At 39.1% G+C, this 26,343-nt stretch overlaps 1 protein-coding gene across 2 annotated transcripts in view; it reads left to right on the forward strand.

Annotated features, from left to right (window-relative positions):
• Window positions 1-25,003, forward strand: part of LOC129653007 (flavin-containing monooxygenase 3) — a 47,805-nt gene extending 22,802 nt beyond the window's left edge. For both annotated transcript variants that reach the window (XM_055582215.1, XM_055582214.1), the window contains exons 3-9: window positions 10,398-10,586; window positions 13,339-13,501; window positions 13,990-14,132; window positions 15,210-15,409; window positions 20,224-20,579; window positions 23,043-23,115; window positions 23,821-25,003. In XM_055582215.1, coding sequence (XP_055438190.1) covers window positions 10,398-10,586; window positions 13,339-13,501; window positions 13,990-14,132; window positions 15,210-15,409; window positions 20,224-20,579; window positions 23,043-23,115; window positions 23,821-24,163 — 1,467 coding nt within the window. In that variant the 3' untranslated portion in view covers window positions 24,164-25,003. The remainder of the gene's footprint in view (window positions 1-10,397; window positions 10,587-13,338; window positions 13,502-13,989; window positions 14,133-15,209; window positions 15,410-20,223; window positions 20,580-23,042; window positions 23,116-23,820) is intronic.
• The last annotated feature ends 1,340 nt before the right edge of the window (window positions 25,004-26,343 follow it).

The raw sequence follows: 26,343 nt of genomic DNA on the forward strand, positions 1-26,343 counted from the left end.
TGCTGACTTTTGGTCTTGCCAAAAATACATATTTCTTGAGATTGCTGCAAGAGGAACCAAGAAGAGGACACACTGATTTGAAGTTCTTCAATGACTTTTGTTGTTGTTCAGACACTAAGTCGTGTCCAGCTCTTTGCGACCTCATGGACTGTAGCTTGCCAGGCTTACTTCTATGCATTTATATTAAGGACTCTATCAGCAGGTATGCTTGTAAGCTGCTGTTAGATCACTTCCTGTGTTGTCTAACAAGTATATCATCAGGTATGGAGGCTTTCCTGTGCCCCAACTCTCTCCGTGTCTACAACCTTAGGAATACTGTCTGGTTAAGCCTACTCCTGTTTTCTTCTTCTTCTGATAAACCATAAATACATAAGAACATAGGAAGATCAATAACCCCATTTTCTTGTTTTTACCATGCCACACAATATGTGGGATTTCAATTTCAAGGATCAAACCTGTACCCTCTGCCTTGGAAGCATGAAGTTTTAACCACTGGACCACCAGGGAAGTCCCCAGTAACCCCTTTTAAACCACTATTCCCTCCACAAGTGCAAAATTAGTGTTAAACTTTATACCTTAATAGAAACGTTATGTTTAAGAAGAAAGTGTCTATGACGGCTCTTTAAATATTATCAATATATGAGAATTGTTCTTATTGATGTAGATATTTTCTAGATTTCAAAGAACTCTTTGAACCACTCAGCATTGAGTATTTTAAAACTGGAGTATAATTGCTTTACAATGTTGTGTTAGTTTCTGCTGTACAACAACATGTATATGTATACGTATATCCCCTCCCTCTTGAACCTCCCACCCACCCCCATCCCACCCTCTAGGTCATCGCAGAGCACTGAGCTGAGCTCCCTGTGCTATACAGCAGCTTCCCAGTATTGCGGAGCTCAGTGTTTGTCACTGGAATGTGCTGACAGAATTTCAGATTAGCACAGTGAAGGCTGATAAGGCTGTTTTATTAAGTACTTTCTATATACCAAACACCTTTCTCATTTCATTCAATCTTTATAATAATCCTATAAGCTAGCTCTGAATTTTTCCCTTTTACAAATGAATCTGAAGCTTAAAAGAAAAGGAAAAAAAAATGGTAAATAGCTTGTGAATGGCAAACACAAGACTCCAATTCAGTCTGACTTGTATTTCCAGTTTGAATTCCTAATCCCTTAATAAATTGCTGGGTGCCATTTCAACAAGTGGCCTGTTGACCTGGCAGGTCGTCTATCCCGTGATCTTAACCAGATCCTCAAATTCACGCTTACTTTGCAAAGCATTGTTGAAGAAAGACAATGCTGATAAAGCTTTTGAGAGTAGCTGCCTCTCCTGTTGCTCAAGGAAGGCTTTAAAATTTGAACTTAGCATCATGGAGGGATAAACTACTCACCTGCAAGCATGTGGTACTCTTAAAGAAAAAGAAAAATTACCCCAGAGGGTGGAACCTCAAACCCAGAAGCTGGAGCCTTGAGACACAAATGCTTATTTCCCAGAACTTGAAACCTGATGAAACTTACCCTTCTGGATTCCAAAATTGCTTGGGACTGATGACTCCTTTTTTTCCTTCCATTTTCTCCCTTTTGAAATGAGAATGTTTTTAACTGATACCCTATGACTGTCCCATCGTTGTATTTTGAAATAAGATAACTTATTTTCTAGCTTGACAGGTCCAGAAATAGAGAATTCTGTCCCAGGGTGAATTACACTCAGAGTTGCTTTCACACCTGATTCAGACAGTTTAGACAATGAGATTTAGAATTATTGAGTTGATGATATATGTGAGATTTTGAACCTGGTTTGATGCTGCAGTGGATTGAGACTTTGGAGATGTTGAGATGAAATGAATGTAGTTGACATGTGGGATAAATGTGAATCCTTAGGGGCCTGACAGTGGATTGTAATAGGCTATTCAAACAATGGACCCCTCAAAGATGATATCAGGTCCTGATCCTAGAACCTGTAAATATTCCTAATGAGGGGAAAAGAAGATATTTACAGGTATGATTAAATTAATAATTCTGAGATGATGAGCTTATCTTGGACTATCTGTGTGGGGCAAAAATGCCATAACATCTATCCCTGAAAGAGAAAGGCATGGGACTTCCCTGGTGGTCCAGTGGTTAAGAATCCACATTTCATGAGTTCAATCCCTGGTCAGGAAACGAATATCCTACTTGCCGACCCTGGGGCAACTAAGCCCACACACCTCAGTGAAAGATCCCACATACCACAACTAAGACCTGACACGGCCAGAAAATAAAGTAAACTTCAAAAGAGAGAGAGAGAAAGGCAAAGGGAGATTTGACACACAGAAACAAAAGAAAAAAGGGAATATGACTATCAGAGAGATATGAAGATGCTACGCTATGACCGTAAAGGTGGAGAAAGGAGACATTAGTCAAGGAATACAGGTGGCCTCCAGATGCTAAAAAAGCCAAGGAATGCTGGCATCCAGCAGGAGCAGGAAGAGATAATGAATCTCCCCTAGAGCCTCTGGAATGGACTTGGCCCTGCCAACACTTTGATTTAGGCCCGGTGATGCTGGTTTTCAACTCCTGGCCTCTGGAATCCTGAGGGAATAGATTCCTGTTACCTTAAGCTCTCAGGTCTGTGGTAATTTATCATAGTGGCCACATGGAACTAATACAGTGGATTATTCAGCGTTCCCTAATTTTTTCACCTCTGTGGGAGGACTTGAAGATGCAAATGATACTGTGACTTGCAGTGTTTCTCAAATACCTCCATGAATCTGTAGCAATATACCTAGAAATCACATTACAGGATTATACTATAAAATCAAGTTAAATTTTGTATTTTCATTACAGTTTATAAAGTCAGCATTTTACATTTTCTAAGATCCAAACATAAGCTAAGTGTAAAAAATAAATAATAATAAAACTGCAGGGACTTCCCTGGCAGTCCAGTGTTTAAGAATCCACGTTTCCAATGCAGAGGCCATGGGTTCGATCCTTGGTCGGGGAATTAAGATTTTGTGTGCTGCATAATGCAGCCAAATTAAATTAAAAAAGGAATGTGCACATAATTCAAGCTTTTGTAGCTTTTTTCTACAGCACTTTCTTAGGTCCTTCTATTAACAGTTCCTTCTTCTATCCCAGATCTAAAGGCAGAATGATGTATTTGCCTCACCTGCTTTGATCACTGAGAAAATACTTTATGACTATGCTGCAGGTCTAGGGAGAAGGTCTTTCTCAGGAGTTCCACAAACAACATGTCAACAAATTTTCTGAATTTTGGCCTGAAGTGTCATGAATAAAGTCTCCTTTTTCTGGGCAGGCAATCCTTTGTTCACTTCCTCTGATTTTTTTTCTAGCCTATGTATCACTTTGATCTTTAATATTTAGTCTCTCCTTGTGTCGACTATAATCACTGTCAAGCATCCTCAACTCATCCAAAGCTGTGAATTCCTCCACCTTCACATCCCACATGCACACTAGCAGAGTCAACTACCCAAGGGAATAGCAGAAAACTCTTATCATATTTCAAAATCACATTGCTTTCTGATGCAGATTTGGCAACTAATCTACCACTGAATTACTTATCAATAGCAAGGCCTCAGACACATTGGCTTTTGATGTGATTGGAATATTCTAATATGACACTAAAAATTTGTATTCTAGGGGCCTGACATCTTTGAGTTATATGAGCCCTAATTAAATTTCTAGTGCTCCGTGCTTTTCATTATGAACTAGCAACTTTACAAGAGAGATCTACAGTTTGATCTTTCATCAAAGGGAAAACCATTTCAGATAGAAAACAATGTTAAGTTTTTTAAGGAAAGAAAAATGTTTTTCTTTGGAGTCCCTTTTAGAGTTTTTTTGACTCTTTAAATTTGAAAATGCAATCTTATGAACTGACTAATATTTACACAGTTGTTCCCTGTTTGTTTTTGATTTTTTAAGGATCATAGCTTCGGTCAAATAGTAACTTAGCAAGCACTGCATCTTGCACTTTGGTCTGTCATTAGTTGATATACAACAAATGCTGTATTTTAAAAAGATGAAATATGCCTTATTTTCAAGTGTCCATGGAACATTTCTAAAACTGATTAAGTCAAAAAATTCTCAAATTTTGGAAAAAATATGTAAGTAAAATGTATGGCAAAACCAATACAATATTGTAAAGTAAAAAAATAATGATAAATAAAAAAGAAAGAAAAAAATAATAAAATGAAATCCTCAGGTGACAATACAATAAGATAGAAATTTATAACAAAATGAAGATGGAAAATACTGCCTCCAGGAAATTAAGTTCTCTCTTAAAGATCTATTAATTAATGTTCTTTTAGAAGCTTAGACTCAGTAAGATAAATGATTGATAACTTAAAAAAGAGAAAATAGAATGGATGAAAAATTATCAACTGCTGACTATCTGATTTTATACCATGAAGTATATCAGTTGGAAAATGGTTACAAAAAAGAAGATACTTCAATGAGGTGGATGATCACAAAATTGCCAGACAAAAATCTATAGTTTATATATGTTGTAGAGTTAGCAAACTGGCTTGGCTCGTCCATTTTATTTGATCTCTATGTTTTTAATTTCGGTCCATTATTTTAAAACCAGGATATTTCATATAAAAATCTAAGGAAATGTCTTCTTTTGAAAAATCAGAAAATCAGGTAACCCTGGATCTCTTCTTACTCTAATATGTAGAATTTGAATTCTCTGTTTCATCATGTTCATTTTTGATTCATTTCTTGTAATTTCCTCTGCATTTATAGAATTTATTTTGACTCGTGCTACATAAAAACAATAATCCCTTAGAATTTTGGGAACAGATTCATTTACAAAATTTTTCATTTTCTCTTATTCCTACAGTCATACCATTCTTTTTGTTTAATTAACCTTCATGTCTATATTATTACAACCATGTAAATATCATTGCTAAGCTGCTTAGTGGATTCTGATTATACTTTCTTTCTTGATTAACTTTTTGTTTTCACTGGAGTTAGTAACTGCCTTGTGGTCTTTGTTGATTTAATTTTACAATGCTATTCTAATTCACTCCCCAACCTCTCCCACCAAATTTTGACTCTCCTCTGAACAGTTAAATACATGAGGTGTTTCACTGGCTTAATTCTTCTCTTAACTATCTCTTAAAGACACTCTTCTGGATTGTTTCCCTTCTCTAGGCTAACCACACTGCTATTATCCTGGGTAACCCTGTTTTCTGAAAACTTAATCTTCCTACTATTTTTTTATTCTCTCATTTTATTTTTTAATAAATTTATTTATTTTAATTGGAGGTTAATTACTTTATAATATTGTATTGGTTTTGCCATACATCAACATGAATCTGCCACAGGTATACACGTGTTCCCCATCCTGAACCCCCCTCCCTCCTCCCTCCCCATACCATCCCTCTGGGTTGTCCCAGTGCACCAGCCCCAAGCATCCTGTATCCTGCATCGAACCTGGACTGGCGATTCGTTTCATATATGATATTATATATGTTTCAATGCCATTCTCCCAAGTCATCCCACCCTCTCCCTCTCCCACAGGGTCCAAAAGACTGTTCTATACATCTATGTCTCTTTTGCTGTCTTGCATACAGGGTTATTGTTACTATCTTTCTAAATTCCATATATATGCATTAGTATTGGTGTTTTTCTTTCTGGCTTACTTCACTCTGTATAATAGGCTCCAGTTTCATCCACCTCATTAGAACTGATTCAAATGTATTCTTTTTAATGGCTGAGTAATACTCCATTGTGTATATGTACCACAGCTTTCTTATCCATTCATCTGCTGATGGATATCTAGGTTGCTTCTATGTCCTGGCTATTATAAACAGTGCTGTGATGAACATTGGGGTACACGTGTCTCTTTCAATTCTGGTTTCCTCGGTGTGTATGCCCAGCAGTGGGATTGCTGGGTCATAAGGCAGTTCTATTTCCAGTTTTCTAAGGAATCTCCACACTGTTCTCCAGAGTGGGTGTACTAGTTTGCACTCCCACCAACAGTGTAAGAGGGTTCCTTTTTAATGAGAGTACCTCCTTGGTAGTTTCCTATGAAATTAAAATATATGAAGTAAAAGACAGTAGACCTTGAATATCTTATAAGATCACTATTTGATTTGGATTCCCATTTGATTAAATCTAGTTTTAACTTGGAGAAGGCAATGGCACCCCACTCCAGTACTCTTGCCTGGAAAATCCCATGGACGGAGGAGCCTGGTGGGCTGCAGTCCATAGGGTTGCTAAGAGTCAGACATGACTGAGCTATTTCACTTTTCACTTTCATGCATTGGAGAAGGAAATGGCAACCCACTCCAGTGTTCTTGCCTGGAGAATCCCAGGGACGGGGGAGCCTGGTGGGCTGCTGTCTATGGGGTCGCACAGAGTCGGACACAACTGAAGCGACTTAGCAGCAGCAGCAGTCTTAACTTTTGGGCTTCCCAAGTGGCACTAGTTAGAAAGACCTCCTGCCAATGCAGGAGACATAAGAGATGCTGATTAGATTCCTGGGTCCGGAAGATCCCTGGAAGGAGGTCATGACAACCCATTCCAGTATTCTTGCCCAGAAAATCCCATGGACAGAGAAACCTGGTGGGTTATGGTCCATAGGGTCGCAAAGAGTCAGACACAACTGAAGCGACTTAGCACATACTTAACTTTCCGCTTTCTTTGAACTGGTAAGTCAGTTAGCACTCATCCACCTGTGTTCTACTTTCAAAATAGTGTTGTTTCTTGTTTGCTTTCACTTTTTTTTTCTTTTTTTCCCTGTGGGTTTATACCTCTGATACCTTTACAGTAATTTTAGGGGTGTGTGCATGCTAAGTCAACTTCAGTCATGTCTGACTCTTTGCAAGCCTATGGACTGTAGCCTATCAAGCTCTTCTGTCCATGGAATTTTCCAGGCAAGAATACTGGAGTGGGTTGCCATTTCGAACTCCAGGGGATCTTCCCAACTCTAGAATTGAACCTAGGTTTCCTGCATCTCCTGCATTGGGAAGAAGGTTCTTTACCAATAGCACCACCTGGGAAACCCAATTTTAGGGGAAGAAGAGTTAAATACATCTGCATAATCTTTCATATGTAATCAGAAGTCTGAGTTACTTTAGTAATCTTAAAAAAGATAGATAAAGCTACTTCCATAGATAAGCAAGTTTTGGTTCTTTGTTGATCACTTGCCCCCCCCAAAAAAAATTTATTATATTTGAAAATGTCATTTATGATCTTAGTCATTCTCTTATGAACTTCTCATATGATCAACTTAAAAGGATCAGTCTATATACATGGACTCTGAGATACACTATAATACCAAATAGGAACAATAAGATGTTCATGACATATTTTTTTTAATAGCAAGTCACAGATGATGTGATTAGCTGATGCTGCAACTCCTTTTTCAGTAACCATGGCTCTTGGGGAACCTAAGAAAAACTAAAGACCAATCAGCTCAGCATTGCTAGGGAAATTTATTATCCTGGAACACCCAAAATTGCAAAAGTACCTCAAATCTGTCTCAAGGGTTTGCATCATTTTTATTATATAAAATTCCTCCTTTGTTGTTACATAATTTTCCTCAACTTTGCCTTGCTCCAAAACTTTACCTTGGACTTTGTATTAGTTTTCTATTTCTGCGTAGCAAATTACCACAAACTAAAGCATTAAAAATGTTTCTTTATTACTCTCAGTTACACAGATCAGTGGACTTCCCTGGTGGCTCAGATGGTAAGAGCATCTGCCTACAATGCAGGAGACCTGGGCTTGATCCCTGGGTTGGGAAGATCCCCTGGAGAAGGAAATGGCAACCGACTCCAGTACTCTTGCCTTGAAAATCCCATGGACGGAGGAGCCTGGTGGGCTACAGTCCACGGGGTCACAAAGAGTCGGACACAACTGAGCCACTTCACTTTCACTTTTCACTTACACAGATCAGAAGTACAGCATAGTTCAGCTAGGTTCTTTGGTTAGGGTTTCATGAGGTCAAAAATTAGGTGCTGCCTGGGCTGGGCTCTTACCTGGAGGCACACGGAAAGAATCTGCATACTACAGAGTGGAGGCTGAATTCAGTTCCTTGTTGTTTCAAGATTAAGGTCTTTGCTTCCTTGCTGGCTGTAAATGGGATTCCTCTCAACTCCTAAAGTCTGCCAGTATTGCTTGGCATATGTCTCTCTCCATCTTCGAAACCAGGAACAAGCTGAATTCCCCTCATGTTTTGAACCTCTAACTTCTGATACCAGCCAGAGAAAACTCTGCTTGTAAAGGGATCATGTGATTCAATAATACTTAACAACATAGTCAGAGGAGTGATATGATATTTACAGATTTCATCCATACTCAAAGGGCAAATGACTACCCAAGGAGGAGATGCACTAAGGGTCATTCTTAAAATTCTGTCTACCATATAACTCATATTATAAGTTGAGGGGAAATATGAAATTGTTGAGTGAAGCATGTCAGCCAAATTTAAAATTCTCACTCTGTCCAGGGAGATCCTCTCCCATTTTCTCTGGTGAGATCTTAATATTTTGAAATGTTTTATCTGTAAGTAACACTAGACTACTAAGTGTTCAGGCCACTCTTTTACATCTAGCATAAATAGGACGAGACAAATATCCAGAATATACATAGAGAAAAACATAAAAGCATGCTAAGACCCAAGGAGGACCCCCATTTGGCACAGCTTAATCTCTAGGTCTCTTTAGGAGCAATAATCAGTCTTTTAGTTTCCCTTCTTTGTCCCTCAGCTCTTTCTAAAACTGTCTCTGGGCTTATGCAGAAATAGAACTTACATGACCTTGTGGTGAAGCAAAGCCAAAATTTCCCAAATTCAAACAGTCTTGGGCCTGTCCTCTGAATCCTCTGGTCTCCTGATGTTCCTATTGTAGATGATTACCCTTCATGCCTATCCTTCAGTAATCTTCAACCAAAGGCCAGTTGATGAACCTGGAACTGTCCTCCCTTAGCTGTCAGGGGCTGGTGAAACTCCTAGCTGAACAGACTCCACTTACCAGGTGGAGTTTGCACATTAAGTCCCTGACCCAAATGGTCCATTCTTCAGCTCTACTAAAATGCCACTTAGCTGCCCCCCAACCCTTGGCAACTCTCTGGCAAACTAGCTACTAAGAGTCTCAGATGACTTCTGCATCCCCTTTGGCAACAAGCGGGAACTCATGTTTTATTCAAACTGAATGAGTTCAAGAGAGCTAAACTAAGGTCCGAGCTCGTCTTAATCATGTTACTTCTTCCTAATCACTGCTACTTGACTCTTCAGTGTCAACCCTCCCCAACCCAGGTTGTTTTGGGGAGCCTTTGAAATGATATCTTACCAGAATTTCAAATGTGAAAACAAATTCCCTCTGCCCTCGGTGTTTTGCTCAATCTTTCTAATATGTCAGTTTGGTCACTCAGTCTTGTCTGACTCTTTGTGACCCCATGGACTGCAGCATTCCAGGGTTCCCTGTCCATCACCAACTCCCTGAACTTGCTCAAATTCATGTTTATTGAGTCAGTGATGCCATCCAACTATCTCATCCTCTGTCATCCCCTTCTCCTTCTGCCTTCAATCTTTCCCAGCATCAGGGTCTTTTCCAATGATTCAGTTCTTCATATCAGGTGGCCAAAATATTGGAGCTTCAGCTTCAGCATCAGTCCTTCCAATGAATATTCAGGACTGATTTCCATTAGGATGGACTGGTTGGATCTCCTTGCAGTCATATTTTAATGTAAATATTAAATATTCAGTGTTTAAAGGTGCTTTTAAAATTTGACAAATAAAGGGTAAAAAACCAGTCTACCTTAACCAGTATGAAATCTTGGTTAAATCGATTTCAACTAAGGTGCTCTCCCTGGCCCCAAGCCACCACCACTCTCTTAGTCTCTGTGAACATGATCACTCTGGGTATCTCAGATAAATACAATCATACAGAATTTGTCTTTTTGTGACTTGTCTACTTCATTCAGCATATGTCCTCAACATTAATGTATATCCCAGCATGTATCAGACCTTCCTTTCTTTTTAAGGCTGAATAATGTTCCATTGCATGTATACATCACATTGCCTGTCCATGCTCATGAGTTGGCATATTGAAATCGTGCACAGGTAAATTTTGGGAAATACTATCACTGTAATTAATGGTTCAAAGCAACAAAATTAATCCAATTATATATTCTTAAAAGGACATGATGAAATGCAGAATCTGTTTCCCTCAGAAAAGATGTGAATAAAGATATATTTTTCAACATTCTAAGTTCCTTTGATTATCATCAAATTATTTAAGTGAAGTTAATTTATGCCTCATCTTATTGCATTTACTTTTGGAAAAAACCAATCAAAAATGAGTGATAATTCTTTGGGACTGGTCCTGACCATGATAAATATACTCATTTACAAACTCTGTTCCATTTAAAATGTTTCTTTCACAGGACCATGTAGAAGAAGGCAGGGCCAGCATTTATCGGTCAGTCTTTACCAACTCTTCCAAAGAGATGACATGTTTTCCAGACTTCCCATTTCCTGATGATTTTCCTAACTTTATGCACAACAGCAAGCTCCAGGAATATATTACTATGTTTGCCAAAGAAAAGAACCTCCTGAAATACATACAATTTAAGGTAAGATATTATTTAAAAAACTTATTGGGGGCGTAACTGTGAGGAATTCTATAGTTATTAAAAGATTCCCATTTGTTCCTTTCACTATCTCTTTCTCAATTGTAAACAATTTTAACAGTATGGCTTCTTTGACCCTAAATTTAGAAAGCATACATTCTTCTTAAGAATATGTAGGAAATTTTTAACTACACATAGTTCTTGGACCAAAATACCATAAGCTTAGAAATCAGAGCAAAGAAAAAAAATGCTTGGGTAGACATGAATTTGTAAATTAAGAACTCATTATTCCTAAACAATTTACAGGTCAAAAAAAGAAATTTCAGGGGAAATTTTTAAATATTTAGAGCTAAATGATAATTTAATTTGATATATCAATATTTATGGCAAGTAGAGACCACAAAAACTTTTATGAAAAGTATAAGCTTAAATGTTTGTGTCAGAAAATAAGATTTTCCAGGTGATCCTTAAGCATACTAAAACATGAGAACTTACACTCTGGATATAGATGATATCTTTCATTTTGAGACAACAACATTAAAAATAAAATGACAAAGAAGTATATTAGGAAATTGCTGTTAATACAAAAATTATTGGCCACCAGATTATTTACTACATGTTCTACATGGCTCTTGTAAACTATAACTTAATTGTCAGCGCTCCAAAAGGAATCACTCTTATACTGCAGAGAATATTGGTCATACACAAGGAACCACGTGGAAATAAAGTTTAATAAAACATAGATAGGGGCTTCCCTGGAGGTCCAGTGGATAAGAATCTGCCTTGCAATGCACACCAGTTCAATCTCTGGTCTGGGAAGATCCCACATACACAGAGCAACTAGGCCCAAGAGTTGCAACTTCTGAGCCCCACATGCCGCAACTCCTGAAGTCTGCATGCCCTGGAGCCTGTGCTCTGCAACAAGAGAAGCCTTCCTACCGCAACTAGAGAGTAGCTCTTAATTTCGAATGCTGAGATGCCGTATGATTCTATGATCATTTGGCAAAGTTGGAAAGTCTTTCTATGTTTTGATGATCTGGGAAAGGTAGCCTTCTTAATCTAGTAAAGAGACCATTAAGGAAGCTGCAGGGTTCATTTCACTCCAATAATGACAAAACCCTGATAGTGTTTAATATCAGTGCATCTTCACAAAACTCAATGACCATACAAGTACAAAGTTTAAAAAAAAAATAATAGAATCCTCCTTCCTTGAAGGCCTACTGTAATAGACACCCTGGCCTCATTTCTTTCTCCCTTATATCCCTCAATACTGTTTATGGAAATTTTCCCTTGAGAAGCCATATGTTCCAATTTATAGGGAGTGTCCACGTTATGAAATAGTGAAAGTTACATAATTCATTTGGGAAGGAAACTTGTAACTCTTGGCCAGTTGGCATCATCTTCAAACCTACAGAGAGAAATGCGATAGAACAACAACCCTGCAAGCGCTTTTAACTCTGCCTTCACTTCTCAGTCCAGCTCATTCTCTTACTTTATTAAGAAACAGCGTGGTATGACTTGGACACAGAAGAAAAAGAAAAGCGTGTTGTCACTTGAGTGAGACTGCCTCAGAAATGTTACCAAGTCAGGGTTGGGTGTTTCCTGTCCTTTGGAAGAGAACAGTCCTAAATAGTATCTTCCTCATCATGTAGCTACAAGGCAGGCACCATAATTGAGATCAGAGATGCTTCCTTGGCTGACTTTTAATTAAGTGTAAATTTAACTTCAAACACATAGCAAAAGGATGAGAGTAAAAAAATGCTGTATTTTTACAGGATCTATTTCATATAAACTCTGTCTCGACCAAAATATGAACCACCTAAAGAATGAAATTGGAAAGTCAGTGGGAGAAACAGCTGTAGAATTAAGGACCTATATTTAAAGTTTGAACCTAGTTATTGGATTTTATGCACATTATTTAACTTCTTTAAGTCTCCATTTCATATGTAAAATGAAGCAACTATGTATCTTGTAGAATTATTCTGAAGATCAAATAAAGGCTTTAAAGCAGTTTAAAAAAAATAAAATGGCTAAAGAAATACGTTAGGAAATTGCTGTTACTATTTAAATTATTGGCCACCAGATTATTTACTACATGGGCTACCTGCCTCTTGTAAACTGTAATTCAATCGTCAGAGCCCCAAAATGAATCTCTCTTGTACTGCAGAGAATACTGGTCATACACAAGGAACTATGTGGGGATTTAAAAACACACACACACACACACACACACACACACACACATAGATAGGGGCTTCCCTAGTGGTCCAATGGATAAGAATCTGCCTTGCAATGCAAAGGACACTGGTTTGATCCCTGGTCCAGGAAGATCCCCTGTGCCATGTGCAACTAAGCCTGAGAGTTACAACCACTGAGCCTACACTCTGCACCACAACTACTGAAATCTGCGTTCCCTAGAGCCTGTGCTCTGCAACAAAAGAAGCCACCACAATGAGAAGCACTCGCCCCATAACTAGAGCATAGCCCCCGCTCACTGCAACTAGAGAAAGCCTGTGAAGCAACAAAGATGCAGCACAGCCAAAAATAAATAAATATTTTTAAAAATCATATAGATCGTTTTATGCTTTGACTTATTAAAAAGGAACTTTGAATTTATAATATGCACCTTCATAATGAATTAAGTGTTTTCCCTAAGGCGCTATTAAGGATTTTCTTCATACTATTTGATGCTGTTGGTGACAAATCTGCCTTTTAGCATACAGTAAAGAAGATTATCTTTCTGTGTTTCTCTTAGACAATTGTATCCAGTGTAAATAAGCGTCCCGATTTCCCAACCACTGGCCAATGGGATGTTATCACTGAAAAGGACGGTAAAAAGGAATCAGCTGTCTTTGATGCCGTAATGATTTGTTCTGGACATCATGTGTACCCCAACATACCTAAAGAGTCCTTTCCAGGTAAGGTCAAAGTTTACGCTGCCATCCACACATCTTGCATGAAGAAATAACCTTGATGATGTCTTTTTTATGTATACAAAAAAAAGTATAGTTTATAAAAGTACACATTAAATTAAAATATGCTTTTATTGTATCTAATGGGCTTCCCAGGCAGCTCAGTGGTAAAAGAATCTGCCTGCCAATGCAGGAGATGCAGGTACAATCCCTGGATCAGGAAGATCCCCTGGAGGAGGGCATGGCAACCCACTCCAGTATTCTTGCCTGAAGAGTCCCATGGGCAGAGGAGCCTGGTGGGCTATGGTCCATAAGGTCGCAAAGAGTTGGACATGACTGAGCACATATATCTATACAATTAGATATACTGTATCTAATATAGTTTAAGTATTAAAATTCCTATTGTTGTAACCGTATTCACTGACAAGTTCTGTTATAGCAGTTTTTTCAGTGAAAATCAAAATAATTCACATGTTTTCCACTTTTTCACTCAGGAATAAAACTTTTTAAAGGCAAATGCTTCCATAGCCGGGACTATAAAGAACCAGGAATCTTCAAGGGGAAGCGAGTCCTGGTGATTGGTCTGGGGAACTCGGGCTGTGACATCGCCTCAGAACTCAGCCACATAGCCGAAAAAGTATGCCTCCCTGATACTCAGGGAACTATCTTTAAAAGGCCAGCCATACCATTTGAAAAGTGTGAAAGAAAGCGGGGAGGGCAGAGTCCTTGATGCAAAGACTAAGTAGTGGTTCATATAGCTCAATGCCCTTTGGTAACAGGTGGGATTTTAAATAGCTTGATGTGGCAAAGGCAGAACATCAGCTGGAATGATGTCATTCAACAAGCTTCTTCTTTGGGATGTTTGGTGTCTAATGTGTCTAATAAATTCTTCCAAAACCAGTGGGATCATCAAACAAGCACTAGAATAAATATGACCAGTATTCAGTTATTGGTCACCTACACCAGAGAAGATTTGGCTAAAAGATGAGAATACCACAGAAATGATTTGACAGGTGTTAATCCTAAGATATGGGTTATAGTGCAGGAAGTTCATCTGGGAGTGCTCTCTGGATGAATACCTCTGAGGGAAGGGAAAGAAGTTTTCCTTTATTTACTCTGAAGCTAGGATAATCCTTCCAAATTGTCCCTAGTTGAAGTGAGAGGCTGGGTCATTTTTTTTTTTTTTTTACCAGTATAGATGTTTATTTTTATTTACCTATATTGCCTCCCTTTTGAGCCTCCCTTGCATCCCACCCCCATCCCACCTCTCTAGGTCATCACAGAGCACCTAGAGCATGTTATACAGAGTGAAATAAGTCAGAAAGAAAAAATATATATATCATATATTGAAGCATATATATGGAATCTAGAAACATGGTACAGATGAACCTATTTGCAGGGCAGGAATAAAGATACAGATGTAGAGAATGGATTTGTGGACACAGCAGGGGAAGGAGAGGGTGAGACAAATTGAGAGAGGCTAGGTCTTTGTCTTCCTCCTTCAACTGGTCACTGAATGCAGGGGATCCAAAAAGATTATAAAATGTTGGGGGAGGCCCCCTCTTCACCAAAGCAACTCCCAAAGAGGGCTGAGAGCTGAGGGCTGCCTTCTGGGCACTCCCAGCAGTGGTGCAATAACTCCATCCTAAAGGCAGATCTGAGAGGCATATCCACTACAGTCACCACGTTAACAGTTGAATTGGTGTTTTTCAAGGTCATCATCAGCTCCCGAAGTGGCTCCTGGGTGATGAGCCGGGTCTGGGATGAAGGCTATCCGTGGGACATGCTGTTTATCACTCGATTTGAAACATGCCTCAAGAACACCTTACCCACAGTCATCTCTGACTGGTGGTACATGAAGCAAATGAACGCCAGATTCAAGCACGAGAACTACGGCTTGATGCCTTTAAACGGGTAAAGCAGAGTTAAACATGAAATGCCTGCTAACTTTTATTTCACTGTCAACAACCCTAATATGTGAAATAACCCCTAGACAAATCAAAGTGAAGTAATCACCTCTCACATTTCAGAGGACAAAGAATTGCAAAAATTAGGAGTGTTTTCCTGTTTCACAGTTCTCCTTACCAGATTTGCATAGCTGGAAAGTTATATAACAGGTCAAGAGTTTTACTCCCTGCTGCTGCTGCTGCTAAGTCGCTTCAGTCGTGTCCAACTCTGTGCGACCCCTGAGACGGCAGCCCACCGGCTCCCCGGCCCTGGGATTCTCCAGGCAAGAACACTGGAGTGGGTTGCCATTTCTTTCTCCAATGCATGAAAGTAAAAAGTGAAAGTGAAGTCCCTCAGTCGTGTCCGACTCTTAGCGATCCCACTGACTGCAGCCTACCAGGCTCTTCCGTCCAGGGATTTTCCAGGCAAGAGTACTGGGGTGGGGTGCCACTGCCTTCTCCGTTTACTCCCTAGAGTAATGATAATAATAGTCAACATGTTTTTAAGTACTTAATACATGTCAGAGCCTTATTAAGTCTCAGACATGCATTATCTCACTTTACTCTCACGACGACTATGAAAAAGTTAGTCTCCATCGTGTCCAACTCTTTGCGACCCCATGGACTGTAGCCCACCAGGCTCCTCTGTCCATGGAATTCTCCAGGCAAGAATAGGAGTAGGTTGCAGTACGTCGGACTAGGTTGCCATTCCCTTCTCCAGGAGATCTTCCCAACTCAGGGATCAAACCCCGGTCTCCTGCATTGCAGGCAGATTCTTTATGAGCCACAGCAACTATGATGATGGCTCTATTATAATCTTCATTTGAGAGATGAGAAAACTGTGGTTTACCAAAGCCCCACAGCTAGGAAGTCAAAAATGGTGATTGAAACAAGTTCAGATCTGCTGACTCCAAAGTGCCTCACTCTTAGCCACCTTGCTCTAAAACCGCTTTCTTAACTGCAAAGTTAAGCAAAGCAGGACTTGGTGCTTCACTCTCATTCAGTTCAGTTCAGTCACTCAGTCGTGTCCAACTCTTTGTGACCCCATGGACTGCAGCATGCCAGTCTTCCCTGTCCATCACCAATTCCTGAAGCTTGCTCAAATGCATGTCCATTGAGTCGGTGATGCTATCCAACCATCTCATCCTCTGTCATCCCCTTCCCGTCCTGCCTTCAGTCTTTCCCAGAATCAGGGTCTTTTCCAATGAGTCAGTGAATCGCATTAGGTGGCCAAAATATTGGAGTTTCAGTTTCAGCATCAGTCCTTCCAATCAATATTCAGGACTGATTTCCTTTAGGACTGACTGGTTGGATCTTCTTGCAGTCCAAGGAACTCTCAAGAGTCTTCTCCAACATTACAGTTTAAAAGCATCAATTCTTCAGCGCTCAGTTTTCTTTATGGTCCAACTGTGGACCATAAACAGTCCAACAGTCATGTATGGTCTCACATCCATACATGACTACTGGAAAAAACATAGCTTTGACTAGACAGACCTTTGTTGACAAAATACTGTCTCTGCTTTTCAATATGCTATCTAGGTTGGTCATAACTTTCCTTCCAAGGAGTAAGTGTCTTTTAATTTCATGGCTGCAGTCACCATCTGCAGTGATTTTGGAGCCCTCAAAAATAAAGTCTGACACTGTTTCCACTGTTTCCCCATCTATTTCCCATGAAGTGATGGGACCAGATGCCATGATCTAAGTTTTCTGAATGTTGAGCTTTAAGCCAAATTTTTCACTCTCCTCTTTCACTTTCATCAAGAGGCTTTTTAGTTCCTCTTCACTTTCTGCCATGCGGGTGGTGTCATCTGCATATCTGAGGTTATTGATATTTCTCCCGGCAATCTTGATTTCAGCTTGTGCTTCATCCAGCCCAGTGTTTCTCATGATGTACTCCGCATAGAAGTTAAATAAGCAGAGTGACACTATACAGCCTTGGTGTACTCCTTTTCCTATTTGGAACCAGTCTGTTGTTCCATGTCCAGCTCTAACTGTTGCTTCCTGACCTGCATTTAGGTTTCTCAAGAGGCAGGTCAGGTGGTCTGATATTCCCATCTCCTTCAGAATTTTCCACAGTTTATTGTGATCCACACAGTCAAAGGCTTTGGCATAGTCAATAAAGCAGAAATAGATGTTTTTCTGGAACTCTCTTGCTTTTTTGATGATCCAACGGATGTTGGCAATTTGATCTCTGGTTCCTCTTCCTTTTCTAAAACCAGCTTGAACATCTGGAAGTTCATGCTTCACGTATTGCTGATGCCTGGCTTGGAGAATTTTGAGCATTACTTTACTAGTGTGTGAGATGAGTGCATTGCTCTCATTACCTGCCCTTTAATGGAACCCTCCCACTGATCTATGGCCACAGTGTTTTCATCTTCAGCCTTCTCCTCACTCTCTCCTATAATATCCTCCAAGCCAATCACATGATAAAAAATTGCTTTGACATGGGTGAAAAAACCCAAGTTCTAAGCTGTTTACATCAAAGTTAATTCATTAAGTCAACAAATAGTTATTAAGCTTTTATTATGTGCCAGGACCTGTGGATATAGCACTGAACAAACTCATAAAATCCCTATCCTCATGGGGCTTACATTCTAATAATGGGAAACAGACACAAATAGCATGAAATCTAAATAAGGCAGATAAGGGTAACAGGGGATAACATCAAGACAATTTTAAACAACCCTTAGAGAAGGTCTCACTGAAAAAGCTTTCAAGCAAATTTCTGAAGGAAATGAGAAAATGAGCCATAAGGGTATCTGGAGAAGACTATTCTGGATGGTAGAAACAGCTAGGACATCATCTCTTCAGGGGTATGACTGGCATGTTTGACAAAATACAGCGGCTTCTTTTCTTGGAGAAGAAGACTAGGGAGAATAGCAGGAAATGAAACCAGAGACATCAAAATAGCCAGTTGACGCTACGTCTTGGAAGCCATTGTAAACACTCTGGCCTTTACTCTGAATGCAGTGCGAAACCATAGCAGGCATCTGACCAAACTGGAGACAAAGTCTAAGTTAGTTTGAAGAGACCACTTTGGCTGTTATGGCCATAACTCATTGTAGAGGGTAGGTCAAGGAAGGAAGTGGAAAGACTGGTTAAGAGGCTATTATCAAAAACCTAGATGAGATGGGAAGGTGACCTGAACTAGGATCATCAGTGCTCAGAAGTTGTCAGATTGGGATAAGAGTTTGAAGGTAAAGTGAACAGGATTTTCTGTTCAATTGAATAGCAAATGTGAAAGCAAATAAAATGTCAAGGATGTCTTTCAGACTTTTGATCTGAGCAAGGGAGCAAAGATGGAGGTGATGTCTACTGAGATGTGGACAACCATGGGAGAAGCAGAAGTTTAGTTTTAAATGTATTAAAGTTGGAATGCCTGTTTGGTATTTGCATAGAAGAACGTGGAACAGCAGTGGGTACATAAGACAGAAGAGAGATTCAAACCATAAGTTTAAAATGTGGACTGGTCAGAATATAGATAGTATTTAAATAAATGAAAACTAGATGACATCTCTTGAAGAATGAATGTCAACAGAGAAGACAGAAGACCTGAGGCATGTTGCTATTTAGAGGTCAGGAAGAGAAGAATTCAGCAGAGGACACTGAGAAGTAATAGTGAGGTATAGCAAGGTAGGTAGAAAGGAATCAAGAGTGAGTGATGACATGAAAGCAAAACGAACACAGTGTTTCAAGGAGGAGGAAACCATCAGGTGTGAGTTAACTAATAAATTAGGTAAAATAAGGAGTAAGAGTGGGCCACTGGATCTGGTGGCTTGAAGATCCTGGTGGCCTTGACAAAGGAAGTTTCAACATAGAAGTGAGTTTAAGATAAATGGCAGATAATTCAAGTGGTTGAATCCAGCCTCCTTCCAACCAGCAGTCCAACCAATCTCATTGTCTGGCTCAGTTTCCTCCCCAGAAGCATCTCTCTCACACACACACACAGTTCCCGTTATCCTATAAGAACCATGTCTTTTCTTCCAACATTATTGCGTTCACTCCTAAGACAGAGTTCTGTGGACTCACTAGAGATATTACTGAATAAAAAATAATCAAAAGCTCTCTCTTTCCAGATTTCTAGTTTCCTCTTCTTCTCCTGGCCTTATTTAAATTCCTAGACCCTCACTTCCTCACCTGACATGGCTTTGTCTGCATGGGGTTCACACTTCACCCTCTATGATAGAACCTGGCTGCAGCCTTCCACCTTTGACTTCCTTCCTCCTATTTGATCTTCTTTACATCACAATGATCACTTTGGAAAATGTTACATTAAGAATAATGGCTAACATTTCAAGCACTATCTATGTGCTACAGACTGTGCCAAATTCTTTATATTACTTAGGTCTGCCAATGATTTGAGATAGGTATAGCAGTTATTGCCACTTCAGGTGAGGAAGATGAGGCAAGAGAAAATAAGAAAATTTAATTTGATCAAGGCTCACAGTTGATTAGTAGCAAAGAAAGAAATTTAAAGACCCAGGTACTCTGACCTTTGTTTTTCCTGATATAGGGGATATGATCTGAGTGTTTATTCTGGGATTTGGGAAGACTTCAGTGGGAAAAGAGAGAAAGATCAAAGGAAATAGAGAAGGGATTAGCAAAAACCAACTTCTGTTACTCCACAATGTGGCCTTACATAAGTTTTATCTATCAGCCATATTGATGACACTCCATGGAACATTAAAAAACCTTAGGTAGGTTTTTCCTATCAATTAATTATGGACCAATAAAACAAAGGAAACGGTACTGTTCTAATGCTTGTTTCTGTTTTCCACACAGCACCCTGAGGAAAGAGCCTGTGTTCAATGACGAACTCCCAGCTCGCATTTTATGTGGCATTGTGACCATTAAGCCAAATGTGAAGGAGTTTACAGAAGATTCAGCTATTTTTGAGGATGGGACAGTGTTTAAGGCCATTGACTATGTCATCTTTGCAACAGGCTATAGTTATGCCTACCCCTTCCTTGATGACTCCATCATTAAGAGCAGAGACAATGAGGTCACCTTATTTAAAGGCATCTTCCCACCTCCACTGGAAAAGCCAACCTTGGCTGTGATTGGCCTTGTCCAGTCCCTTGGAGCTGTCATCCCCACTACTGACCTGCAGTCTCGCTGGGCAGTACAAGTAATTAAGGGTAAGTAGACAAAGAATCTCATTGATGGGGAAGATGAGAATGCCTTTGAGTCTTTAGGAAAATAATATTCCTATTAACAAGGAACAAATCCTAGGTCCCACCCAGTTTCCAGAATCTATAATTCTATATTTTTGGTACTATATTCTATAAGCAATTTAAAATATATTAGATTGTCATAAACAATAGTACAAGACAGTGATTCAAGAGTGTTTTTGTGATTTATAACTCCTTGCATGCTCGGTTGCTTCAGTCATATCCGACTCTTTGTTACCCCATGGACCAAATCCTGCCAGGTTACTCTGTCCATGGGATTCTCCACGCAATAAAGCTGGAGTGGGTTGCCACTTCCTCTTCCAGGGGATCTTCCCAACCCAGGGCTTGAACTCACATGTCTTATGTCTCCTGAATTGGCAGATGGGTTCTTTACCACTGGCACCACCTGTTAAGCCCTATAACTCCTTAGAATTGTCAATTATCCAAGACCTTTCATTAAACTTGAGAATACCTGAGCTTCTCATCTTAGGTGCAGAAGAACTTTATAAAATTAAGATTTTTAAAACTCAATAGAATGATATTGCTTGAAAGGTTAATGAAAGAAGATGTTTCAAAGCCAATATACAGCAACTTTAAATATCCACATTCATGAAAAAAAGTATGATTTCTGGAAAGGAAGTGGTTTTCTTGCTCTGTTTTCTTCCTTGCCATGTATCAGATAAGAACAAGCAGTGGATCAGTAGAAGCAGAAATCATTTGGTGTTGTAGACATTCTCTAAGGCAAAGGAATCCAAAGTCCCTGTATTTTAAAAAGAAAAAAGAAACAATGAACTTGATTGGGGTCAAGCAAAGAAGGCAGGCAGCATCATCCAGCACCAAGCACTGGAATCAGATTCACATTAAGGTTTGAATGCCATTGTGCGCAGATTCAGAAAATAAAACCAAGCTATGGTTAAAGAACAAATCAAGATGTCAAAGTGTAATGTGCAAAGTCTGGTTGGTCTTAAACCTGAAGCTTCTGGATAATGAATCTTAGCAGGTCTGCTTCCTTTGAAACCCAATGTAAGGCTTCCAGTCCTACCTGACTTGCTGGGGTTTAAATGCTCTTTTATCCTGGATATTTGAACCTGCAACTACATATCCTGCATCATCACTCACCACCAGGCTCCCAACCACATCATTATGGTCCTACATATCAGCAATCTCTCTAAATCTCCTTCACTCCCCTGGTCCCAAGCAGAGATGTGTCTCAGGGTGATGTTTCTCCAGTGAGGCAGCAGCCAGGAAAATGATGGAATGAAATCCTACTTAGAACTGAACTCAGGATTCAGGTTCAGAAAGACTGGCATTAAAAAGTAGGTCTTAACTGCTTATAAAATATTCACTTACTCTCTGTGAAGATACTAGTTATAACCTGAGCTCTGAAGAAAGGAGACAGGGCACAGACCCAGCCAACAAAGAATTGATGCAAAGACTCAGTCTTAGGGAAAATGAGATATAAGGCAAACAACCCAATTTGGGGGAATAGGATTACCAGACCAAGGGGTCAGTTACAAGCAGCCCAATGGCAATAGCTGGTGGACTACAGAATATAGTCTCTTCTCTATCTCTCCTTTTGCCCAAGGACAGAACCAGTTCCAAGGTTTGGAACAAGGCCATGTTGACAAACTGTTCTTATGATCCTGCCTGTAGGGATTTCAGGAACAGAGAGTCATTGTAGGTTTTGAGCAATCAGAGCTAGACTGGAAATTCTAGTCTTGTTCCAGTGACCCCAAAGTTGCCAAAGAAATCACACTAGATTTGAAGCATCTCCAACTACAAAAGTTTGGGTCTAGGTTTTAGAGAATTCTGTAAGTTAATGCCAGGAAGAGCTTGAAATCCTGGGGCAGCCCCAACTCAGATTTGGCCTCCCAGGACCTCCCTATATCCTTGGTGACTTGAAGACAGTCCACATCCACAGTCTCATTCAGAAACTGTTGGCTTTCCAGAGAGACCCTTGTAGCTTTGTTAAATTCTCTTTCTTATCTGTTAGAAATTCCCTTTTTTGGGCAAAGCAAGATAACTTCCTATAAAGATCTGTTTGTTAAATCTTAAAAAAGAGATGTCAATATACCTTTGACTATAATTTATTAGATGACATACTTAAAAATAAAGCTGAGAGAGTAGAATATAATCCTTCAAACTGATTTTTAAATCCAATAACCAGTTTAAGAGCAAAGATAGAAAGATGAAAGGTTATTTGGTTTTAATCACTGTGACAAGTATCATCTCTGAGAAGATTAGGAATGACCTATATGTTTGTCTCAGAATGACTCCCTGGGTATTTGTTCAAGATATTATTTTGCTAGATAATGACAGCAAAATTTGAAAATACTAATGCAATTCACAACTCATTATTAAAAAAGAAACATTGCAGGCTCAGACTTATTTAACTATTATCATGTCTTCCCACTTTTTTTTTTTTTTTAGGAACTTGCCCTTTGCCTTCTGTCAAGGACATGATGAATGATATTGATGAAAAAATGGGGAAAAAGCTCAAATTGTAAGAACATCTATGGTAAAGGGGATCTAGAATTTTCATAGCAAAATCTGACTTTGTGAATACTTAGAACTCTTTTAGTCTTGAATACTCCTGAGTGGGACCATTAGGGTGACAGCTATGAGCTAAATTCAGCCATTCAACAAATAGTTATCAAGGTTATACTTTGCACCTGATAGGCCACTAAATCCTGTTTCAGCCCTCCATATCTCCTGCAATATAGCATAAAAGAGAGACCCAGAAAGATTAAAAATCAGAGGAGCTTGGGAACACATGGATGTGGACTTCAATTTTCTAGCTCATAAATCCTCTAAAATGTCAGGATGCCTTCCAATAGGTGGCTCTAATAAAATGACTCAGCCACACAACAACTAGCCAGAAGAACTAGGCTCCAGTCCTACCTCTGTCACTCATCAGCTCAGTGGCCATGAATTAATAACTTCACGTGAGCAAGAGACAATTCCTCTACTTGTAAATGTGGATAAAAATGCCTTTCTCAGCAGCCTTGTGTTGTGGAATGTCCAAGTGAGATCAGTATGAAAGTCCTTCAGTAAAATCTACAAAGTACTGGATAATGAGCAATAATCCCCTTACCAACAAAAGGATCGATGTTGATTTGCATGGATAAAAAGGTGTGAGGCATTTTCCCTGTTCTTGTTTCTACACGAAGCTCGGATAGCCACAGTCTTGTTTCTCTCCCTCCTCTAGGTTTGGCAAAAGTGATACCATACAGACGGATTATGTTGTTTATATGGATGAACTTGCCTCCTTCATTGGGGCAAAGCCCAACATCCCATGGCTGTTTCTCACAGATCCAAAGTTGGCATTGGAGGTCTACTTTGGCCCTTGCACCCCATACCAGTTTAGGCTGGTGGGCCCAGGAAAGTGGCCAGGAGCTAGAAACGCCATCCTGACCCAGTGGGACCGGTTACTGAAACCCATGACGACAAGAGTGGTTGGGAGTCCTCTGAAGCCTTGCTTATTTTGCAACTGGTTCAGACCTGTTCTTATTTCTGTTGTATCAATTGCTGCTCTCATTGTGTTGTTCTAGCCATCACTCTATCTAGGATTCTGAACATTACTAACAATACCTGGAAAGAAGCTTCACTATATAAAAATTAAGAATTTCACACCTTCTATTTTCCTATTCAGTGGGCATTAGTAAAACAGTACTATCTCTAGGCTTCTAAATAAGCCCATATGAGAATCATGTCATGATCTAAAGAGCATTTATCATTTCCCCTTAACTTTCACTAACATTTCATAATTCTATAACATTTCCATAACATTTTATAGTTAGATATATGCTTTTTAACTTAACTCATCTGAAATATTTGACATGATTCCTTTTCTCCTATAACAGTCTTTGAAATACGTATTTCAAATCTAAACAGCGAGTAAATTAAGCAGAATAGTCTCAATATGATAGTCTCAACCTAATTTTACAAACTATTCACCAGGATCAAGGGGGAAACTTGGTTATTTGACTATTATATTCTATTTTTGTTTTCTGCTGTGTCCTCCAGGCAATTCCTCCTGTTCCCTGGCCGAGAAAAGTAGCATGAAGACCCTGTCTATAATGAAAGTTAGCAAGAAGTAACTCATTTTATTTATATTCTCAATAAAGAAACAAACTTTCACATGTAGCAGCAAGATAAGGACAACAACAACAATGAGTGGAGCACCAAATATACCTTTTAACTCAATGGAAAGTCATAAAAAATTAAATCTTTAGCCAAAGCTGTGACCCAAGTCTAATAAAACCTGATATGGATCATATAGAATTATATCCCTTATGGAATGTAGTACCAAAATAAATCTAAAATGTTATTTTTAAAGTATTACTACATGTTACAATTAAATTTTGATAATTAAAAATGTTTACATTTGACATTATGGAGCAGATAAAATAATCCATTAGCGTCATCAGTTACCAGGGGGTTCTTCATATTATTAAACTCTATATTTCTTACTACACCCTCAATTTTTTTCCAAACAAACTTTATCATTTTTTAAAAATGTGTTATATTTGGTTATGAAAGAACAGACACAGATTTGGGGGAAAATACTCTTGTATCTTTCTTATCCACTATTCCTTTTTCTATTATGCTTCTTTAGATAGAATACTTCCAAAACCCTGGAACCTGTCAAATCTCTACCAGTTCCTAATAACCACACAAAAAGTCCTGCTAGGCTCAGAAGTCAGCATAGGCTAAGCAGGACACCCTTTAACCTGTCAGAGACTGAAGACACGCCTATACCTTCATCTGTAGCTAGAGCTGGTAGAGCAACAAGAGGAGAAGGAGACCACGTTTTTCTCTAGCACTTTCTACTTTTCTTTTTTTAATTCTCTTGGTATTTTAATCTTCAGAGCTAAGATTTACTATGGATGCTGTTGTACACAACTTTAAAGCATTCCCTTTTCTTAACTGTTTAAGTCAATAGACATGAGCTAGTGAAGGACAGGGAAACCTGGGTTGCTGCAGTCCATGGGGTTGCAGAGTCGGACACGACTGAGTGATGGAACAAAGCAGAATAGCATTCTGCTTTGAAGTTCTTACAAGATGTGAAATATTCCTAAATATTACCAAGCGACACAGAACTTTTCTGGAAACACTATGGCCTAAATGGAATCAAGTAAACAAATTAAATATAGCACATAAAATTTATTTTGTTGAAGTTATAAATACTAGTGCACAAAATAAACTGAAGACTAAAACTGATATGATACAGTTTCTATTATTCTTCCTCATATGATTCTTTAAGTTTTGTAAACATTAATTGGCTCATGAAGGATAGAATATTCTTCCTAAATTATTATAGCCAACATACTCTTTTTACTCTTTTTAAAATTAATTTTTATTGGAGTATAGAAACTAACAAAGTTGTTAGTTTCTACTGTACAGAAAAATGAATCACTGATATATACACATATATCCCCTCCCTTTTGGACTTGCTTCCCATTCAGGTCACCACAGTGCATTAAGTAGAGATATACTCTCTTAATAGTCCTATTAACATCAATCTATTCCCATAACAAGCACTTTCCAGGTGGCTCAACAGTAAAGTATCTGCCTGCCGATGTAGGAGACTCAGGAGACATGGGTTCGATTACTAAATCAGGAAGATCTCCCGAAGGAGGAAATGGCAATCCACTCCAGTATTCTTGTAGGAGAATCCCATGGACAGAGAAGTCTGGGGGGGGCGCTACAAGTCCATAGGCTCACAAAG

Source organism: Bubalus kerabau, chromosome 5 (assembly GCF_029407905.1).
Source record: "Bubalus kerabau isolate K-KA32 ecotype Philippines breed swamp buffalo chromosome 5, PCC_UOA_SB_1v2, whole genome shotgun sequence".
Classification (NCBI taxonomy): Eukaryota; Metazoa; Chordata; class Mammalia; order Artiodactyla; family Bovidae; genus Bubalus; species Bubalus kerabau.